Consider the following 16162-nt stretch of genomic DNA (forward strand, 5'->3'; position numbering starts at 1 on the left):
CAGAATTTATCTACCTCTACATAGATGATAAAAAGGTAAGGCATGATTCTGGACTCATCTATATTTTATATTCAAAGCAGTATCACTTTAAACAGCCATGGTGTCATGAACTGGCAGGACACTGAGGAAAGTGAAGAGGATCCTAGCGAGGGGTGTAGCCAGGATTGGTACACACTGGGACAAGCTGAAGATGGGGAAGGGGAGGCAGGGGGCTTAGGAGGTACTCAGTGGACATCAGAGAATGTCAAAGGGGCAGTAGACCCATCACCAGAGGTGGAGGTGCAGGTGCTCCCTTCTCTGACAACATGATGGCCTCTAAGGCGTTGTGAACAGCAGGAAGTGCACTTTAAGAGACTGAGGCAAGCAAGAGAGCCCAGCCCAGCTTACTATCAGGTGAAGATCATGGGACTCATTAGGTCCAGGAAGAGGCTTGTGGTCACTCAGCTAGATTGAGCTCAGGGCAGGTGAGGATCACATGCTTCGTTAAGGCGAGAGGCACAGCATCTCAGCTGGAGCAAGCTCAGGTGCCTCAGACAAGATTGGGAGGGAGGGAGGGAAGCAAAGCAAGGCAAAGATTCTTTGTCTGTTCAACTTCTACACTTGATGGGCTATGACTTCACTGTTTCGGGAGTTCCACCAGACGGTGACCCTGGGATTCCAACACTGAATCTTCTTTAGAGACAGGAACCTGGCCTTAAGGTTTGACTTTGAATCTTCCTCATTGTATTGCACCTGAATCTGTGTTTGACCATTGGACTGTATGACTCATTGTTTTTTATTGTCCCTCACCCCTACTCTTTAATCAATTATTGTTTTTATCTGCAAGCTGCCTTGGGTCCCATCGGGGATATATATATAAACTAAAACTAAAACTGACTTCAGGAGCTGTCATGTTGACGGTTTGGTTGCCAGATGGCTTTTGTGGCCTGTGAAAAGTACTAAGCTCTGTTCAAACTGTTATAGCACTCTTCCATTCGGGTGTTGCACATTTTGAGACAGCTTGGCAGAAAGATATTAACACTTATTGAGAAGGCTGTGAAGGTGGCAAGGCAAGGTTTTGCTTTGTGAATTGGTGGTGTTAGATCATACTCCTTGTGTGGCATAAAAAGGGCAGAGGCAGGTAACATGGGCAAATGATGTGTGTTTGTGTGTTGTATGCCCTTCAGGATAGAATTCTTATTTTGATTGTGCACAGTGCCATGTTCACTGATGGTCCTACATAAATAAATGCTAATAGCAATAATAACAAATCAGTTGCTCGGTTTACATAAAAGAAGTATGTGTCCCTTTCCTTTCAACACATGTTGCAAGATTGTCTTGGCATCTAAATTTATAGAGAACATCATCTCAAACCACACATTAATGAATATCTATGAAAAAAGAATAAAGAGTGGTCTCTTATCCAATAATTCTCCATTCCTGTGAGGGTAGGAATCAATAGAAAAATAATGGAATATATATTGGATGCAGGGGATGTGTGGAGCTGCTCAGCATATTCTCAGAGGCGTAAGTGTTTGTGCCCTGGCTTTATCTACTGCCGTGATAAGGTCCAGTGTTTGCATTCTGCTATCAATAAAGGGAAGGAACAGATGGGGAAGTCTGTAGTGGCACCAGGCTTTGCTTGCCATACACATATGTTTCAGGCAGAAGGAAAAGATTGAAAGAGCAAAGTGGATCCTTGTACAGAACCAGAGATAATGCAGGGCCAATGCTGTCGTGTCTGCCTAGCGCTACAACAAAGAATGAGATGCACTGTGCCAAACTCTCTGACCTCAGAGCTATTGTGTTTGCCAGTGCTCAGTGTAGCAGCAGGGAGAATCCGCCCCTACCCAGTGTGGTTTGACTTCCAATTTTAGCACAAGTCCCAATTTGCATCTGCAGCCTGCATCAGATTAGATGACTTTGGCAATCAAACTTTGCAGGTGGCTATCGGGAGAAGTGGGAACAACACCGGTCCCTGCTTTGACCCTTGTTTATTCATTGAAAACATTTGCGTCACTCAAAACATTTTGAGTCTTGCCTTTCGACCCAAAGGTCTCCGAAGTGATTTGCAAAATAAAACATGAAATAGAAACTGCAGTCAGGCGGCACAAGTCATTCACAATGGAACCATGCAATAGGATGAAAAGGGGAGCTTGCTGGTTCAGACCAAAGGTTGATGGAGTCCAGCAACCTATTCTCACTGTGGTCAATCAGATGAATGCCTGTGGGAAGCAGAACTAGAGCGCAAGATCACTCTCCTCACCTGAGATTCCCAGTGACTGTTATCTGAAGGCACACTGCCTGCGACCATGTAGGTAGAAGACGGCAATCGGCCATTGAAGAAGAGGAGTTTGGATTTGATATCCTGTTTTATCACTACACAAAGGAGTCTTAAAGTGGCTACCATTCTCCTTTCCTCCCCCCCGCCCCCAACAAACACTCTGGGGCTGAGAGACTTCAGAGAAGTGAGACTAACCCAAGGTCACCCAGCAGCTGCATGTGGAGGAGCGGGGAAGCGAACCCGGTTCACCAGAGTATGAGACTACCGCTCTTAACCACTACACCACACTGGCTCTCCTTTGACTGACATCCTCCATGCCATTAAATGACTGAATGGGCTGCATTGGTGTGAGCCTCCTTTCCTGGGAGACCATTATTTCAATGTGGCTACTCTGAGCGTGACAGAGCGATATTTTAAAGGAAAGTGTTGTTCATAAATATTTAAATAATAAAAACAAGGATTTGTATATTCATGTTCATATGTTCAGCTCCAGCTCCAAATTTCCCATGATTTAGACCAGGGATGGGGAATCTGGGGCCTCTATATGTTGTGAGTCTCCAGTGATCAGCAGTGGGAGCTTGTAGTCCGACAGTGTTTGAAAGGACACAAACTTTTAAGCTGTGTCTGTTTAAGAAACTCTTCGGGTGTCCCACAGACTGTAAGAATTTTGCAGGATGGATTCAAGCCCATATTGCTGTAGGTTTGTGTAGTTAAAATGAATTAAAGGGTTCTGTCACCTTCATGCCAACTTCATGCAACAAATCCACTTTAAGTAAGAATAGGACTTTCTGTGATTCTTTTGGAAAGTGACACAGGGAAATGCATTGAAAAGTGTGTGGGTGATAATGATTAACAGGAAGGCAAATCAGGATGAAGGCTCAGTATCATATAAATGCCCGACAAACAAATCAGAACAAATGGTTAATACAGACTGGATATAACCCAGGCTTCCTCAACCTCGGCCCGCCAGATGTTTTGAGACTACAATTCCCAGCATCCCTGACCACTGGTCCTGCTAGCTAGGGATCATGGGAGTTGTAAGCCAAAAACATCTGGAGGGCTGAGGACATCCACGTAAGCTTTGTGTAAGCAGAGCAAGATGAATATTCAATAAATAAATTTTCTGCAGGACCCTCGATAGCATATAATTTTACTCCCCAAGTTTTTCCTTATTGTTCTGAGGAAGGGACTGAATAAATGGTGGGTGTTTGATTTCTCAGTGAGAGGACCTGCCATACCATTGCCCTGAGCTGGATTTCCTACGTGCCCCCATCCCATGGCTGCTTTATCTGAAGAAAGAGTGGTCAAGTTTCAAGCATGCTTTGAAAGAAAATATGTGTAAAGTAGTTTTTATAATGTGGGAGTGTGGGACACAATTTAAACAGCTCAATTTAAAAGTTTCTGGTTGGACACTTCTTCTCATTAGCCACTATGATATAGATGCAAAAAGAAAGAAACTTCTGAGCTAGATGATGCCCATTCCATCTTGTTCACTTCACTGGATTTCAGTCTGGAAAGTATTTAATATAGCTTGTGCAACCAAACAAAATCAGCTTTTCAATCCGCAAGGAAATTCTCTACCTTCCTCCCACAAAAGTGTCAATTTATGGCACAAAGGTTTTAGAACTTGATCATGCTGTTACAAATTCCCTGACTTCTGAGTTTCAAATTAGATTGAAAATTTAATAAATGAAGCAAGTGATGAAACCTGCAAAATAATTCATCGTAAGAGGTAGTCAACATTGTTATTGATACAACATCCATATTTAGTACATTCGTTTCCTTTGTGAGCGGTTCTCACATTTCTAACATTATTATATTTAGCAGCAGAATCCAGTTTGGCTATACATTATTCTATTTTTAGTTTTGCTGATGAAAAGCAAGGCAACTTTATGTCAGTTTCTGAATAATATTTGAATAAGCAGCTGTTTAGGGTAGCAGAAATGAAAATCGGCAAGGAGCACTTGTTTCCTTTTTTAGATATTAGGACTAGAATACTGAAGGCATGAAATCAATACCTTCCTTTTCTTACTTGATACCATAGGACAGGGTTGGAGAACCTCTGGTGTGTGGGTCCTAATTTGGCCACCCAGGCTGTTTCCCCCAAACCACACACACCTGACACCATATGTTGCCACTCTGCCCTTGTTGGGAAGGCAGTTCTGCAGTTCTGCCCTACTACATGGGTGCTACAGTTTGGTGGTATCAACTCCTAGAGCATTCATCATGTATCATAAGGTGGTTGGGGGGGGGGTTGCAGGTCTGATTTTTAGACCACATAACAGCTTGAATGAGAGCTATCACTCAGGATGGGGGTGGGGTCCACAGGTTTCACATCATTGGTTCATGCAATAGGAAGTTTATGTTTAAAAATTATATATTCTTTCTTGTTCTGCCATTGGAAGCTGCTTTACCAACAAAGCAGCCCCTCAATATTTTTTGAAAAAGTAAATATATATATGAGGCAAAACAATTGACAAAACTTCAATATTTGGTAGTTGGCATTCTGACTTTAAAAGTTGCAAAAGAATTCTCTTGATCAAAACCAACTGAGATTTGCTTTATCCCCTCTGAGCAGTTAAGTACGTTAAAAGTTCTTGGTCCCTTCAAAATGCCATGCAAAAATGAAATTAGTAATGATTTGTCTGTTATTGCCCTTCCAACCTTGAGAAATTTATTTATTTAGGGAACAAATATTTGCTAGAGTATGCAGTTCTGCAATATTGCTTGCTTCTTTCCGGCTGATTATTACACAGAATTTCTCCCACAAACAATAGGCGGTATATGTTGCTTCTACTTCTCATTTCACTTAATAGATTTTGACAGTAAAAGGGTGGATGCATTTTAACATTGTGAAGCTTCATAATGCTCTGAATTCAGCTCTTGTGGGGCAACTCAGAAAGGTGGATTGCTTGCTGTATTTTGGTGAGGGAGCCAGCAATGTGCTGGCCGGAGTCAGGTGCAGGATTGATACTGGACTAGGAAGGCTGTCCATATTCTTCTCCGCTACACCATTTAAGACCTTGACCTGAGTCCAGGCCAAGTGCAAAGATGCAGATGCTGTTGACACAGGATGCTGGTAACAACATCAATTTCTGTTTGGTGCCCTAGCCTAGGAGGAGACTACTGAGACTGTAATGACATTGCCAGAAAGCCCAGTCTCCAGAGATGGAGTGCACTGGAACAGATGACTCCAGGCAACGTAGAGCAATATTGAAATCATGATTGTTTCAGTACAGAGACTAAACTTTTTTGGTCATCTGCTTGAGGATTAGATATTGGACCTGGACCAGAGGATGAGCTGTGTTTTGCAATTTTAGAAGCTATGTGACTTGGCAGCTCAGCTTTTTTGCTTTTTTTCACATGGTCTGTGGTATTTTGTGTAGTGACTTTGCAGTTGTTTTTATTGATTAGTTTAGTGATGATCTATTGTAATTGCTGGGAGTGATTTTCTGTTAAGTTCTGATCTGTTGATGGTTTGAGAATTAATTTTGTCATTTAATATTCTATTCCCCTGTTCAGGGAAGTTTTTAATGTGTGATATTTTACTGTATTTTTGGTTTCTATGGAAGCCACCCAGAGTGGCTGGGGAGGCCCAGCCAGATGGGTGGGGTATAAATAATAAATTATTATTATTATTATTATTATTATTATTATTATTATTATTTGAATTGGATTACTGAATATTACTTTAATTGGTTTAAGTTGTTTATGTTGATTGTCATATTTTCCATTATGACTTGTTTTGTGTTGGATCAGATTGTTATAGGATGTGTGTTCTTTTGTTGTATATTTTGCCTTATGTTTACAATGCAAATTATAAATGCAGATGAAAAGAAACATACTACAGAGGCGCAATGCAACTATTTCTATACCTTGTTCTGAGGTGTGTTTTTTTAACCATGGCTCTATTTCTCTCTTCTGTGTACCCACAATCATTCTAAAAGCTATTCAAATAGATGCAGATTCAACAGCATACAAAGCTTGTTATCAGTTATGTTTGTTTTGGTATTGAAAGCAGGTATATTTTGATGGAATCCCAGCAACCCGGTTTGTTGAGACATATAAAAAACATGTCAGCCTCCTCAAGATGGTGGGGTTGGAAGTGGGGATGAGTATGTTAGCTCTACTCTCTTGTTGCCATTCTGTTTACCCTCCCTGAGTTGGAGGCCAACCTTGCAAGGTGGGGATATTGCTGTACTTTGAGAGGCTGCCTGACCATTTTGAAACCTTGGTTCCAATAGAAGATGGTGTGTTCGCAGCTAGCAGAGGGCAGTAGTCCTCCTCTTTAAAGTGTTGGCTGCTTCTCCTGAAATGCATTCGTGTGTGTGTGTGTGTGTGTGTGTCAGTGGCATAACACAAGATGGCTGTAACAGCGGGCTTCTTATAGCACAAAATGGAGGAGCAGCAATGGTTGACTTTGTGACCTCATGACTTCATGATTATCAGAAGCACCTGACTAGTCAGACTAGGGACTAGATGGAGCCTTGGCCTTATCCCTCTACAGGGCTCTTCTTACAGGACACTTTGTTTTGTCAGTGGGTAGTGATGGAGGTTCTCCAGCCATTCAAGATATTTTGTGAAAAACAAGATGGTGCTCTTCAAACTGGATGTCAGCACTGGTGATAGGAAGGAGTCCTTCACAACACTTGAAGGCTCGCTTAGGGGATGTAGGGCAGGCAGTGTGGCACAAAACTCTTCCCTCCAAAATCTTGTTGCCACTCTCAGCTCTGGCACCTGGCACCTGAGGCACCTGCCTTAGTATGTCTGATGGATTAGTTCAATTACATAATTTGAATACGCTGCTAATGCAATGGAGCAGCAAATTTAACTGTCAGCAATTAACATTTCCCATTGTACAAAGCTACCAACATTTTGACAGGATAAAAGTAGAGCAGTTAATTAATAAGAATAAAAAACCCTGGTTTATATAAACAAAAGGAACATTATTATAATTAATTTTAACAGACTGAATGTCAGCTTCTCAAGCTCAGTAACCTTGGAAATGTATTGTTTTATGCAGTGCAGATGTATTTTATCAGCCTGCTCAATACTAAGGTTATAAAATCCTTTGCTCTTGCAATATTGACATGATGTACAACTAACTCGGAGCCCAGAGACACCCAATTAACATCTATATCCTTTTTGTGTGAATACATATTTCATTATGCTCTTGGTTTATAAATGACTGTAGAATATGCCCAATGTATCTTTTTTGCTTAGCAGGTGCTCATTGCAGAAATGTTATACAGGGCCTCAAAAAAAGAAAGAAAAAAGGAATGCATTTTTTATTCTGTTTATTTGTCTCACCAAGAATGCCCACCCTTTCCACTGCATTTTATGCATTAGACAACTTTGTATTTGGTAGCTATTTTTGAATTCTGAAAAAAAAAATTACAATAAAAATCCTGATAAAAGATGATTTTATAAACTTCTACCATGCCACCTCTTCCTCACCTTTTCTCAAAAATAGAAGTTCCAAATGTTGCAACCTTTCCTCACAGAAGAGTTGCAGTATAGGATACAGCTATTCTTTCGATTTTCAGTCCCCATATTTCAGGCTCTTTGCCACAGGATTGGCCAATAAAAGGAGGAGCGAATATGGGAGATAGAATGTATTTATGGGATTCCCCTTTTCAGCAATATCCCCACATTGTACACAGTGGCTTGGACTCTAAGATAAATAAACTTAAGGAAACATATGGAAGGAGTTGACCCCCATTTCCCCACCTCTGCAAAAGTCTCACAACAGAATCAGGGGACATTCTTCCTGAACAACATAGGATGGGGTGGGGACAGGAAACTCTTCTTCTGTGAACTTTGTCTTGGATCCTAAGTCTGATTTAAGGCAAATCTTCCATCCCACTGTTAGGGCTCCGAATACTGTGTTGTTGAAGTAGGGGGCTAAAGGAGAGACCCAGGAGAGGGCACCAGTAATTTATAAGGTTTGGTGCTGCCCACAAGGCAGGAGTTGGGGAAGAGTCAGGGCAGTCTTGAGAAGAAGGAAGGTGCGCAGGATGTGGTGGAAGAAGCAGCTGTTCTGGTGACAGAAGGGTCAATAGATTCCCCACCTTCCTCCACCATGCAGGCAACTTCCATGCAGGAGATCTCAGGTTGTGAGTGTGCAACCCACTAGTACAGGCTTCCTCAGACTTGGTCCTCCAGATGTTTTTGGCCTACAGCTCCCATGATCCCTAGCTAGCAGGACCAGTGGACAGGGATGGTGGGAATTGTAGTTTCAAAACATCTGGAGGGCCGAGTCTGAGGAAGCCTGCATTATTATATAAGCAGGCAGAGGGGTGAACTCTCACTGTTGCTGCAATTGCTTCGTGGGGCACAGATGTGAGGGACAACTGCCTAGTGGCTGGAATGTGTGTGTGTGTGTGTGTGTGTGTGCGCGCACGCAGAAGGAATTGTTGTAAGTGCTTTTGTCAATAAAGACTTAACTATCAGGCAAATGCCTTTCTTAGCTGGGGTGAGCTAGGGCACCCACACATTGTCCAGCAGGGACTCTGATCCATGTGTATTTGTGTTTGAAAGTGACTGCAAAGAAAGGAAGGGACGGAATACTTTCATTTTCTAAACTTCCTTATGTTTGCTTATCTTACAATATAAGCAATTGTGTATTTGTGCACTATGGTGCAAAGCTTAATTTGACAGCATTTAAATGAGCACTCCAGTTATACAAGAGTTCAGATCCTACTGGTGTCCATGACTGAACTATTGAGATTTGGTGTTCCAACAGTGCAAACCTGACCAACCTCTTTGGTGTAGGTCTATTGTCCTTCCCAATTGAGTTTATTTTGCACATTCTCAGTGTTATTACCATTAACTTTATGACCTAGGGTCCCAGGGCACCCTAATGCAGTATGATACATTGATAATAAAGAACATATTATGTAAGCATGAGGTATGTCATCTTAATGTATAGTCTACAAGACTGCACCCAGCATTAAAGGCTTATAAGATGAAGAGTTTTGGCGATGGTAACCTTCAGAAGTAACTTTTGATATAGAACAGATCTATTGTACAAAAAATAATAATGATCTTCAGAAGTATCTTTCATAATATGAACAAAGTTCAATGAGTAGAATGAGCTGATGAATCACAAAGCTGAACATTGTTCCATACAAAAACAAGGCAATATAATAAATTCCCAATGATATAATACACTGTGTGAATAATTCTGTACAGATAAGTATGTTACAGGTTTCAGGACTTTTATGCGTTATGTACATTTCTGTTTCAATAGCCCATTTTTTTGCACTAAGAAAAGTTATATAACTACTGTACCGATATGCTAAATCTCAACAAGGATAAAAGGGATCAGAAGTATAACATTCCCAGTAAAGGTGATCTGATTTTTAAAACTGTTTCTCGGTTTTGTTCACTACATCCTAGCGAAGTTAGGAATAAAGTTTAAGAAGATGATCTTGTTGGTAAAAAACAAAACAAAAAAACACTTCCTATTATTTGATGCAGCTCAAGCAAATCTGGTCCCATTCTGTGATGTATGATGTAATTATGCATTTAATGAATCTGACAGGCTATATTTTCTTCACCAAGGCAGCCACTAAATTGAATTTCAACCTCAGTGACTTGAATCTTTGTAGATCTGATATATTCTGGTCACCAGTATCTCAATCTAACAATTCTAGTGCCAAGGCAAGAATAAATTTTTAAAATGCAAGCATATAGTTTATTATATACTTTGCATGTACAATTGGTTGATAATTTACTGGAGAGAAACTATGACACCAGATGGAACATACTTTATGGCCACGATCGAACCAAAGTTACACATTTTAAAATCTCACTGATTTCTATGGAAGGAGACTTAGACTGCAATCCTATACACATTTACCTAGGCGTAAGTACTATTGAACATAGAGGAGTTGACATTACCAATCATATATAGATTCCATTGTTATGGATATACCTAAATGACTTTTTTTGAAATAAATGGGATTTCAATAACATTGGATGGATTATCTGGTTTCTTTTACCTCAAAACCTCTGCACAATCTCCCTTTTCTTCATTACTCTCTTCAGAGAAAAGGTGTAGTCTAACAAATTGCACACTTTCAGCTGTTCAGGACACAGTCTGCATAGTGTTATGACCACAAATTTACAATATGCAGAAATGTTTCTGTGAATTTTTGTTCAAGTCGGTTCATCATGGCCTGGTATTGTTCTGTTCACTGCAGTTCTATTCACTGTAGATCACAGAAATGAGACAACTTATAATACCCTCCTATCACTTGATTAACATTTGGCAATCTAATGCCTATCAGTACACTTTGCACCGCACACGTTAAATGGGATTATGTGGGAGGGCTGTGCAAAATGTTCCACATGGGCTGGAGGAGCCTCTACTCCCTTCCTGTGTGTAGAAGCTTATGGCCAATGGTCAGGGGTGATGGGAGTTGTAGTCCAAAACATCAGGTTGAAGAGTCATAGAATTGTAGAGTTGGAAGGGCTCCTAAGGGTCCTCTAGTCCAACCTCCTGCAGTGCAGGAGAAGAGGCTGACTTAGAGCCACAAAACAGTTTTAGAACCCTCAAAACACTTCCTTGTGAATAGAATTTACCTTTAAAGTTGCCTGAGAGATTTGGGCCATTTGCTGAATACTGAAAAATAATCAGTAATACTCTCTCATCAAACACTCAGGAGCAATACAACTACCTCGTGTTCTCTTTAGGACAATGAGTGTAATGTTAGGCTTAAGTAGATATAACAATGCTAAAACGCCAAGGCTAATGGATGGGATTAGCCAGCCTTTCTAGCTGGTCCCTGGGACCCTTCCCAGAACACGCCCCTTCTCCAGGCTGGACTCCTGTTTCTTGCTCTCCTCATAAGAGTGTTGCTTCAAATTGTGAGGGGAAAGAGACTCTGGTGTTGGCCATCATGGGGAACACATGTTCCCACCTACCTTGCCCAACCCTCCAAAGTCTGCATAAAGGAATTGCTTCCTGAAGAACTCTGAGGGGAGCTTTCTTGCTATTTTGTTTGAGTAATTTAATACAGTCATACCTCGGGTTCAATATGCTTCAGGTTGAGCGCTTTTGGGTTGTGCTCCGCGGTGACCCGGAAGTAACGGAATGCGTTACTTCTGGGTTTTGCCACTCGTGCATGCGCAGACACTCAAAAATGACGTCACACGCATGCGCGGAAGTGGTGAATCATGACCCACGCACGCACAGACGCGCAGCCACGGGTTGCGTTCGCTTCAGGATGCGAATGGGGCTCCGGAACGGATCCCATTCACACCCTGAGGTACCACTGTAATGTGTTTGGGGAGGGGAGCAGTTACTAGGTATTAAGGTCATCAGCTTCGGGACTACTTTTGGATGTGAAGGTGGGTATTCTTATCTGACCTTGATAATCACTTAAATGTTGGTATATGCTAAATCAAGTGTTAATATAATAATGATATTACTTATTTTATGGATCCAGTTATCTCAATAATTCAGATTTTGGTTTTTTATGGGAAGTGCTTTGAACATGAATGTATGACAAAATTTACTGGGACTGAAATGCTTTTGACTGGCTTGAATGGGTCCTTTAACTGTAATAATGCCTCTTGCTTATCTGATGCTGGAGGGAGAGATGGGATGTGTTTGTAGAACCTCTGACTTTTGCATTTGTTAGTCCACAGGAAAAGAAATGCAGAAATTGGACAACCCACTAAATTCTTCCCCCTCCAATATGGTTCTTTCATTTGAATACGTGTGTGTGTTTAGAAGCCACATTGAACTGGCATGTGCAATAGGTATAAATGGGGTCCAAAAGTTTAAGTACCTATGTATTCCTTATCCTTAAGAGTTATGACTTCATTAGCAAAATAAATGATGAATATTTAGAAGCAACTGTAAAATTGTAAGTATTCAGAAGCTCAGAAGTATCAATTTTAAAAAGGAAAAAAAAAACTAATTTTGAAGTACATTTCACAGTTTATTTGTAGAGAAAAATTGTTCCCTATATCTGCTGGACTGAAAAATATGGCTGACAATTTCCCAATAAATGATTAATATCAAGCAACCAGTATATGGAATGCTGAACAAAGTCTCTTGGGTCCGCTCATTATACTCTGACAGAACTGTCTGTTTCTTAGGCAAGCTAGACTTTTTGAATGCTTGTGGCACAATAAATATTTTACCTTCATTTCTGACTGTGCTTGATGTCAGAATAATACTGCATGAAATCCTCTTGAGACAGTGAGGATTTAAATATAACGGAATGATTCCTATTGTTTTGCTCTAAATGCAAAAAATCTTTAAGATTTTTTTTTACTTAAATTCAAAGATCAAAATCTTTCCAGGATGCTGAGAAATAGTTCATGTTTGTGGTTCCAAGGTTGAGTGTAAAAAGCAAGTATCTAATGTAATAGCTGTTAACCATCTCCTATACGCTTTTAGCTCAGCTTGGAGAACAAAGATCCATGTATAGAAACAATGGCATCTCCCAGGTTGTCATGGGACAGCTAATGGATGTTTGTTGTTTTTATTAGTGTATCCTTCATTTCATATGGTCAAGTTCTGAAAAGTAGTGAAATTCCATGCTTCTCACTGGCTAGCTCTAGCCTTGGACCTATTGGCCTTTAAGAGTACTGGAGCCATCTGCCACATTTGTTTCTTTCAGACTCGAGCTGTTGCCACCAGTTGCTTGTATATGCACCTGACTGAGCACACTTTTGCAGTCGCCTTGAAGTCTTCTCCTCCTTGTATAAATAAGAAGTCTTTCATTCGTAAGCTAAGCAGACGTCTCTCCAGATTTTAATGCAACAAGTTCAGAGTCTTCTATATACTTTCCATTAAACTGTTCACTGTTGGAGTCGTGGTGGTACGGATAAATTGGAACCTCCGTGATGGAAGTGGCTGTGTAGGAGGTAGATCGCGTAGAACAATGTTCTCGCCGTCTTTGACCCCACTGGGTCTTATACTGCATCCATTGCCTCTTCAAAGCTCCTTGGACCTGCAGATATAAGACAATAGAGTTTAGGCTAGTGCAATAGAAGGGGATAATCTGATTTGATTCTAACACAGTGGCTGATAAATCTTGCCTTCCCTCTAAAAAACCAGCTGGTATGGTGGCTACTTTCATTGGGGGTATAACTGCAAAAGGTGATGGTGAAATCTTGGAAGGCTTAATACATTAGGTGAGATCCAAAGAACTGGCGTGCAAGTGCAAGTGCTAACGCTCCTGTTAGGCAGGGGACCCTCCAGAATGATGTGGGAAGGGGTACTGGGAGTGGCAGAAGGGACAGTTGACAACCCACCTTATGTGTGAGCAGAAATCCCTCCCATTCATGCATGGGGCTTTCTGGATCCAGTCCACTGTATATATTCTACAGTAAACCATATACTCGCAGTGCATGCTTTTAAAAAAGGATTAAATGAGCTTAGCTTTTCATAAATGGGGATCTTGCTGCTGAAGATCAGGTCTGGCATCAGCTTTTGGCATTCATGGGCAGAGGCCCAGCACTCTTGAGTTCTTTGGATGTGCACTGAGGCTGCCACAGGTAGACTTGAGTGATATGTTTTTATGGTCATCACCATCCCCCCCCCCATAATGTACTGGATGTTGGCCCAGTCAGTTGTGGAGAACATAAAATGACATTGACAAGAATGTTGTCTCATAAGAGGTTTGCTATTCCTTAGTTAAATAAGTTTTGACAGTATGAACCTTTTCTGAAGTTCCTTTTGCCTAAGGCCCCCTCAAAAAAGAATTTAATATTAATTTTCATGATGCAACCATGAAGCTAGAATCTTTCTTTTTCTTAAAAAGAAAACAATTTATTTTAAAATGAAACCCAGCAAAAGGTTTGAAGGCTGCAATCCTATGCAGATCTGTCTGGATGTAAGCCCCACCAAACACAATGGGGCTTACTTCTGAGCAAATAATTGCAATGTAAATAATGTGGATGCAGAACAAATGGTTTTCCCAGATTAAGCTGCTAAAGTCCAGAAAAGAACAACAGGTAGCCAACCATGTTGCTGGTTATCAACAAAAGCCACAATGCAAAAGGAGACATATGCATAAGGATTGTTTTGGTCCAGTCAGGAAGTAAAAAAGAAAAAAGAAAGTTATGTTTTGAAAATTAAACTGAATAGAAATTTTAAAGCATTGAATCTAAAACTAGTAATGCAGCAAAGCTGAAAGGCATTTGTTCAGCTGTTTATTCTTCATTTCTTGATTCTTAAAGGCTGTGGATACAACAAGCATTACCAACGCCACTTTGTTAGCATTGTTAATAGATTCCCCCCCCTGCAATATTTGAAAATATATTCTGAGTCTAGCCATTTGCTATTCAAATACAAAATGAAGTATTTGAAGAATGTTGAAAGGGCAGAGACTGAGCAATATGAAAGAGATCCTAATTTCCATCTGTTCAAAGTGGTTCATATGCAGATTTCAAAGCGTGTTGCTGAATAATGGCTGTTCCCCCAAACACCACGCATTTTGTTTAAGATTCACAAATCATCTCTCTATTCATTCTGTCTCATTAATGCACAATTCTTGATTATGGAAGGCATTAGCTTATTTCCCCCCAAACAGACCATGAACACTAGAAAGCCAGTGTGGTGTTATTAGGGACTTGGGAGACCCAAGGTTTATGCCTACTTGACTGCAAAACTCACTGGGCTAGTCTCTCAGCCTAACCTCCCTCACGTGATGATTGTGTGGGGATAAAATGAGGAATGGAAGAGACCACCTTGAGTTCTTTGGAGGAAAAGTGTGTGAGAGAAATGTAAATGTAATGTAATTTGCTGGCTGGATTTTTCATGGTGGAAATTAATGCCAAAGAACATGACTGATAGACAAATGAGCAGTGCGGTGCATAAGGCTACCTACCCAACAGTGTTACTATTAGAAAGCCCTACCTAACACAACTGGAATCTGACTGTATGTTACTATAAGCCCTTTTTAAAAATCAGGCTTAGGCAATTGTATTTTGAAGAAAAAGTAGCTCCAGAATGGCCTCCTGATGGGGGATCACAGCCTCCCATTAGTTTCACCCTCCTCACCCCAGGAAGGCATTGTTTATAGTATACATCTGTTCTGAATGAACTGGCAGAGGGATAACAATATGATGCAATCCTACTCATGTCTATTGAAAAGCAAATGCCATAGAAGGGACTTATGTCTAGGTATATATGTATAGGATTGTAGCTGTCAGGTTTTATCCGGCATTGGTCCTACTCAGAGGAGACCCACTGAAATTGATTACCTTGACTAACCTATTAATTTCAGTGAATCTACTCTACATAGACACAACCCTACTGTTTATAATACTTCTGAATATTCAAAATGTTTCACACACATTATCTCTGGATTTCTTACAGTATACATGGAAAGAGAGTGTCATAATCCCTTGATTGTAGGGGAAGAGGTGAAGCAAAGGAATGGAGAATTTGCCTGTCCGCCTAGGGGGCTTCTTATATCATGGCTCACTCTCTCAGCTACGACGCACTGCACCAGTTATTTATAAATATGCTGGCCTAATTGAATCTCCCTAAGGGACTGCGGTCTAATTGGGAAAGCTTTGTGCTAAAAGATCAGACTTAATATTAATAAACAAGAGTTTTTAAAACCCTGTGCATATAAGCCAGAGTCGGCTAGGAGATTAATATTTGCAACAGACCCGCAAAGATTTCTTGCTCACAACAGTACTAATAGCAAAAAGCCTCCAGCCTGCTCCAAAGTAGGGTGCTGAAAAGCTTGGGCGGACAACTAGGAAGACATCCAAATTTATATCTGAAAGGCTTAGGATGTTGTAAAAATGAAATTTTTGTTTGAGCCATCTTGTTTCTTATTTCTAGATATGTTAATTTGTTAGAACCCAATCCACTATTTTGTACCACACTCCAGTTGGTGGAGCTTGAGGTTCTAGTAAAAA

General features: G+C 40.7%; 1 protein-coding gene across 3 annotated transcripts in view; it reads right to left on the reverse strand.

The window, feature by feature from the left end:
- Positions 1-7543: 7543 nt before the first annotated feature.
- The window catches only part of CALCR (calcitonin receptor), a 151955-nt gene continuing 143336 nt past the window's right edge, over positions 7544-16162 (reverse strand). For all 3 annotated transcript variants that reach the window (XM_079948452.1, XM_079948453.1, XM_079948451.1), the window contains one exon: positions 7544-13236. In XM_079948452.1, the coding sequence (XP_079804578.1) occupies positions 13015-13236 (222 nt within the window). In that variant the 3' untranslated portion in view covers positions 7544-13014. The remainder of the gene's footprint in view (positions 13237-16162) is intronic.

The sequence above is a fragment of the Podarcis cretensis genome (genome assembly GCF_951804945.1).
Source record: "Podarcis cretensis genome assembly, chromosome: 12".
NCBI lineage: Eukaryota > Metazoa > Chordata > Lepidosauria > Squamata > Lacertidae > Podarcis > Podarcis cretensis.